Source organism: Mauremys mutica, chromosome 4 (genome assembly GCF_020497125.1).
Source record: "Mauremys mutica isolate MM-2020 ecotype Southern chromosome 4, ASM2049712v1, whole genome shotgun sequence".
Classification (NCBI taxonomy): Eukaryota; Metazoa; Chordata; order Testudines; family Geoemydidae; genus Mauremys; species Mauremys mutica.
In genome coordinates, this window is record NC_059075.1 from 55,270,030 (window position 1) to 55,276,820 (window position 6,791).

The 6,791-nt window shown below is 36.1% G+C and overlaps 1 protein-coding gene across 4 annotated transcripts in view; it reads left to right on the forward strand.

Annotated features, from left to right (window-relative positions):
• CDIN1 (CDAN1 interacting nuclease 1) overlaps nt 1–6,791 on the forward strand; it is a 180,039-nt gene that overhangs the window by 38,829 nt on the left and 134,419 nt on the right. For all 4 annotated transcript variants that reach the window (XM_045015814.1, XM_045015816.1, XM_045015815.1 and 1 more), the window contains 2 exons: nt 2,349–2,409; nt 6,504–6,576. In XM_045015814.1, the coding sequence (XP_044871749.1) occupies nt 2,349–2,409; nt 6,504–6,576 (134 nt within the window). The remainder of the gene's footprint in view (nt 1–2,348; nt 2,410–6,503; nt 6,577–6,791) is intronic.

Consider the following 6,791-nt stretch of genomic DNA (forward strand, 5'->3'; position numbering starts at 1 on the left):
AAAAATGTTTTCTCCAATTATTTTGTCTTGTTAATTTAATGCAGCTGCATAAAATACATTAATAAATCTACTAAAACATCTTGGTGAGTAATCTACTAATTTAATAGATTTCATGTGGGTATTTTGGGCTAAGTAAGGAAAGATTTGTCTGACTGAAGTAGTTAAATAGAGTTTGAATACTTGGCAGAAAATTTAAATGAGGGTGCATTTATTACATTTTTTTTATTGTAACATTTGAAGAAACTTTTATCTCAGTATAGTGTTTTTTAATGCTCCAGTTACTATAATACCAAAGTGCCATGTACAGAAATAGTAAGCATGATTTTTCATCCAAAAGGACCTTAATTTCAGTGTTGTTGTAGTTTGTGCTGGCTTTCTTCTATGAGATGTTCTTGCTTTGTCTCCAAGAAAGAGATGAACAATCATTCTGCATCCTTGTGCAGGGAAGGCTTGTCTGAACTTGAGCCTTTTCTTTTTATAAATAATACATTATGTAAGTTACAGGGGCAAATTGCTTCTACCTACAATAGGGTGAATATCTGCCCGCCAACTAGGAGGGAACTGGAAGGAGCAACAGGATTGACACCTGCCAATGATGTGGTTGAGGGTTAAGATGAGTAGGCTTGGTGTTGGAAGACAAATTTGCCATGGTTTACACTTGTAGCATGGCAGACTGGTCTGTAATAATCATTGGTTCCCATTGATGGAATGGTACTAGTCCTGGTTGCTTGGAATAGTGGTGCTGCTGGGAACAGGTAATAGTGCCGCTGAGTGTAGGTGTTGATTTGTGCTCAACTCTGTGCACCCTGAAGTAATCTTGGAGGTGGGCAAAATTGGAAGCTGCTTACCAGAAAGACCAGGATGCTTTTCAGCATAATGAAGCAGTCCACCTCAACACAGTGTGTGTCTTCAAGACAGGAAGTCACTAAGTTCATAATAAAGTACACACCAGGGCTGGAGATGCTTTTGGCCTGTAATAGATTAAAGAAAGTAGCTACTGCTGACAGTGGACTAACCAGGTACTATGAAGTTATAGGATGTCAGTGTCGAGTGAGTGCTACTGATCTGAAAATTTGGGAACTCTTGTTTTTCACCAAAACAAATTATATGTGTTCATCTGTATGCTGGGGACTTTTTAAAGTAGTTATTCATGCAATTGAAAATGTTTTTCCATAAGATGATCTTCTATCATGCCTGTTATGAATGAACCTCAAAATGCTTTACAATTGCTAGAAATCACAATACCCCTGTGAGGAGTTGTAGGTAAATGTTGTTGTACCGATTTCACAGATGGTTGAACTGAGGCGTAAATACATTTTGACCCATTCATAGCAAGCTGTTATTGGAGTCAGTAACAAACCTCAGACTTCCTGATTTTGTCATTGTCCCACCACTAGAAACCACTTTTCTGCTTTTCCTGGACACAGTTTTTTTTTATTTGATTTGATTGATTTACCAGTATGGGAGGTTCTGGCAGTTTATCCAACTAGTCTTAGATTTTGTGCAGAGAGACAGTTGTCACAAAACTGATCTTCTGAAGAGGTTGCATACTACATTGCTTTTTATGACTCTTCTCCCACTCCCATCCTTTAGAGTGTAGCCACTAAGTGACATTTGGCCCCCTCACAACTGCCAGTGACACAATTCCTTCCCACCAAATCCTGAAGGAGTCCTCTAGGCACTAATGCAATATAAACATCAAACAATAATGATAGTAAGGAGGCAAAAAGGCAGTCTAGTCAGTGTGATAGGGTGGTCAGAAACTTTACCACCCATACGTACAGTCCTGACCATAAAATGCCTTTCTTTTCATTTTGTAGCATTCATTTGATATTGTTAATCTAAATACAGAAAGCTTACATCACAGCTGTGAGACTGCTGTCTAACTGGTAAAATCAGTAGTTGTATTTGCATATTTTTGCCCACATGCACAGTAGCTACATAATGATGCATGCATATGCATTTGAAGATAGTGTTGAGCTCCAAATCTTCATTGTGGATAGTAGAGATTTCTTGTGTTATGCATCTTTTAATAATACAGATATAATTTGTTTATATGGCATTCAGCCAAAAATACAATTTTGAAAGATGATTTTCTTGGCTTACTTGTATTTTTAATAAGTACTTAACTGAGATTGATCTATCTTACACATCTGCAGGAGAGAACCATGGAAAGTTAATGATAGGGAATCTTTTGGTTATAAGTATTTTAAACTATCAAACTAGTGTATTCTAGCCAGGCTGTGTGTGGCATTTGCCCAAGAGAAAAGTGTCCCCTGTGTATTTCTAACATGTTGAAGATGGCCTTTTCTTGCCACTGCAGATTTACCTGGCTTTGTCTTGTCTAGGTACCTGAATGGGGTGATGAAAAATGCAGCTGCCCCTGTGCTACTGGAGCTAGCCAATGAGGTAATCATTTTTTAAAATCTTCCTGTGTAAAACCTAAGGGGCATATCTATAGTGATTTGACTTAGAAATGTAATTAACCTAAAAAAATGGCTTCAAGGCACATTAGACATATGAAATTGTTCCCAAGTCTGTTAGTACTTCCAATAATTGGACAAAGAGCCCCATTTATTAATAAATCAGTTAATGTAATTAGTCTCTACAAGGCAAATGTGTAAGAGGCTTCTGGAATTTTTATTTTGTTGAAAATTTTAGAGAAACTGATTAAAACAAGTGCTGTTTAACATGCTGGTTTGTTTTTAAAATACCTATGTTGATTAAAGACATGTAGACTAATATCATGATTTGAGTTTCTTGTTTAAACTCTCTCCTTCTTTCCCCCGCCCCCTCCAAATCCATGATTTTATAGTTAAGGGGTAAAAGCAATTCATTTCCTTGACTCTTCTATTTCCATTTATACAAATTAGTGGAATGGCTAAGGAAGACAGATTAATATAAAGCAATTAAGCAAATTAAACACTCAATATATCAATATCTTTGAAAACTTTGTGTACAAGAAGTTTGGAACACTTGCCACTTTAACGAGATTGTAACTAATTTATTGATATTGTTTGGTAACTATGGTATGAATCTGTTTGGGACACGATGAGTTGTTTTCATTAAAAAAGTGTGTTCCAATAGTTACTTTGAATGAAGATGTAAAAAGTTCATAATCGTGGTAATGAGCCTACTAGAAAAAATGAAATATCAAGCCCTTAAACTAGCAGTTTGCAAACTTTTTGAACTGAGTCGTGTGTCTCTTCTTCTCTCCCCCCTCCCCCCGCCCTCTTGAGTTACAATTTTTGGTTGTTCCCCTCAACCCAGGCAAAAATAGGCACATGCAAAGGTATGCATGATAGGTTTATGAGTAGGCTAACGGAGACCTTAGCACAGCTTTAATTAAATTACCTACACCTGTAAGTTTCAAATACACAGATACTTACCAATGGCACGGCCAAGTCTTCCTCAGCAGTGTGCTGCTTCTACCTTGCAATCAGACTTCACCACTAGGGCAGGGCCAATACCTGGCCCTCTCCCTTCAGATTTTCAGGGTGGGGGAAGGTATGTGTGACTATTTCTGGGGGCGGAGCCAGTGCTGGGTGCAGAGGCTGCCAAGAGTGGAAATTGGCGCAGCTGCAGCAGATGTTGACAGTGACCCAAAGGTGATTGGCCTGCTGAGGTGAATCAAGGGGTGAAGGTGGCACTCCCTCCCTACCTCCTGTGGGGCTGACCAAGCCCTAGGGTGACCAGATGTCCTGATTTTGTAGGAACAGTCCTGATTTTGGGAGCTTTTTCTTATATAGGTGCCTATTACTCCCCTCCTCCCCCCCGTCCCGATCTTTCATACTTGCTGTCTGGTCACCCTACCAAGCTCTGCTGTGTGGGGCTGCCACAAGCCACCTGGCATTGCCACTCGCCTGCCCCCAGCCTCCTGCAAATGTTTTTCCATGCCCCACAGTTCAAGGCACCTCTGCCTTAAACTCTGAAGAATTTATTTACAATAATAATAGCAATACAATATCTGATTTGACTTGGAACTGCTTGTGGAACCCTCAAAGGGATAGAATGATATGTATGCTGTTTTTGTGTTGCACTTTAATAGAAAACATAGGAGTAAGGCAGAAAATGAGTGTTTGCATTAAAAATGATGTGACACTATGAACATTAAGTGTTGCAATAGCAGCAAGTTCTACATGTTATATTATCAAGAAAGGATGGCTTCTCTTTCAGTTTCAGTCTCTTGTACATTGCTGCAGTCAGCAAATGAGCCATTACCTATCAGTTACTAGCAGGTTTTAATGGTCTATGAAGTGTCTACACACCCTGATACAGTTAACATATAATAAGAGATTTACCTTATATTATTGGCAAAGCATGCCTTTTTGCTATTTATGAAAGGCTTTAAATGAATTCTGTCCTATTTGAATGAAGAAATAATTGGTTTAGTAAGAATTTTTGGTAAATTAACTGGGTTTGCTATATTGCATGAGAACTATTACAAAAGAGCATCTCATCAGAGCAAAGTAATACAGTATTAGTGTTCTTAATTTTCATATATATTTTGTTTGCATTTCTTCTTCTACCCATGATATTCCCATTCACTTACAGATGATGCATATAATTTCTGATTCTAGAAACCTCCCTTTACCCATACTGTACTAATGCACCTTTGCAATTCAGATAATTTTTTCTTTAGATCAGAGATAAATAAAAAATTATAGAGAAAGGGAAGTTATTTAAATAACTTATTTGTTGGCTGTACAGTAAGGTACATAAGAAAGGCAGTGTTTTCTGTTGGGTGTTTTTGTTTTTGTTTGTTTTTTGTTTTGGTGTGTGGGTGTGTGTGTGTGTGTGTGTGCGCTGCCTAATGCATTAGGGAACTGTGGCAATAACTAGCACCATATTACTGCTTCCAAACAATCAAGCTGCCATTTTTATGTGATAGTTAATATTTAAATGACATGATCCTGCATCTGCTGACAATTGATGTAATAGTAATACTTTATGAGTCAATATATATTTAATCAGTGGAAACTGTAAAAACTGATGAGAAATATATTACATAGGTACATTACAGTATATAGCAGCTCTGGTGAATAAGAACAGTTCCATATTATTTTTTTGAGGCTATGTGAGTCTCTTTTAAATTTTTATAAATTATGTGCAGACATCTTTACATTGTACATGTACTGGAACAATACTAAACAATTTTTAAAAAATCTTTTTTTGTTAGGAATACTAAAATTAGTCACACTAGTCTCTACATACAAATATTTTCAAGTGAGATTTGAAGCACTCTGAATTTTACTTACATGCTAAATTCTGACATGAAGCTTGATGGCCCTATTTCAGAGAGAGATGGACACATGATTAATATGAAAATTAGGGAGATGCAAGTACCTGAACTAATAAGGTAGTCCTTATTCAGGCTGGACTACCTTCAGTAATTTCACCATTTTTCATGTGTCAGCTCTGATGTGGGTTACTGGAAATAAGCAGCCCTGTGGAAGCATTTCTTTCTACTTGGGGAGTTTAAGGACATCCAAGTACATACATATTTGAAAAAAAGCTATATATACAAATGAAGCCAGCCTTTTTGTCTAGTTACTAAATCAAGATAAAAATTTTGTGTGAATTCTGGACTTGAAAACCTGTCAAGAAAAATTCTTTGTGATAATATATGAGTAAGGTTTGCTGTCTTATGGGTAAATAAAAAAACTTGATTCGCTCCAGTAATGTTATCTAAAAACTGTTATTTCACCATACATTTTCCAAAAGTACAAGAACCATTAAAACAGAGTAATAGCTGCTTACAAAAAGATATCCTAAAAAAATTTGACCAGTCCCCAAACCCAAACTCATTTTCTATTACAGCTTTCAGACTCTGTTTTTTGGCCCACAATACTAATTGATCTTGAACTGAAGGCACTACTAGAATTAATGAGATATCACATTTTGTGGGTATCACTTGTAATAAGCAACAGCAAAAGATGGCCATTTCTTCTGAAATATAACATACACACATATCAAATTGATCTTTATTATTATTTCACAAGGTGCAGTTTAAATGCCAAATATTACTTTAGTATTTGCACATTAATCATAATATTTTAGTCTTTATGCATAGAGTATCTAGTTAAAATAACAGTGATAAATTTAAATAATAAACATTTTGTATGACTGCTGTAGGTAGAGACAGTGTAAACATATAGATACTTTTTTTGATGTAGGGGGGTTAAGTGAATACATTGATTGAGATTATTTCTCAATAATGGAAAATATATACTATATTTATTTACAGAAATATATTAATATTCCAGGGTCTTCTATGAATATTGGTTTTCCCACGGTGTACTGTGGATTGCTGCCATGTGTTCTCTGGTCAGACCTGTTTGTTTAAAATAGTTGAATGCAATATAAAAGAAAGGGCATTAATGTTGCATATAGTGTTTTACACTTGATTTTCAGTATACACAGACATTATGACCTTGACAAGATAAAGAGAATGTAAATGTATCCATCATTTGAAATTCTCTTTTTATTTCTGCCACTTAAAGGTGGACTTTGCACCATCATTGATGGCTCGAATTGTGCTAGAAAGATTTCTACAAGAGCAAGAGGGAACTATCCGTAAGTAGTCTTTTTTTCTTTTTAAACTTCTTTCCTGACATTAACATAAAAATAATTAACTCACTTGCAATGTTGTGTTAATGAGAGCCAGATTAAGACTGGTAACTTGAACAGCTAATGACAATTAAAGTTTATGTAAAAAGACCACCCACAATTTAAATATTAGGGAGAGAAATGCTTTTCTCTTCCTTTTAAATTTTCAGCTAACATGTCTT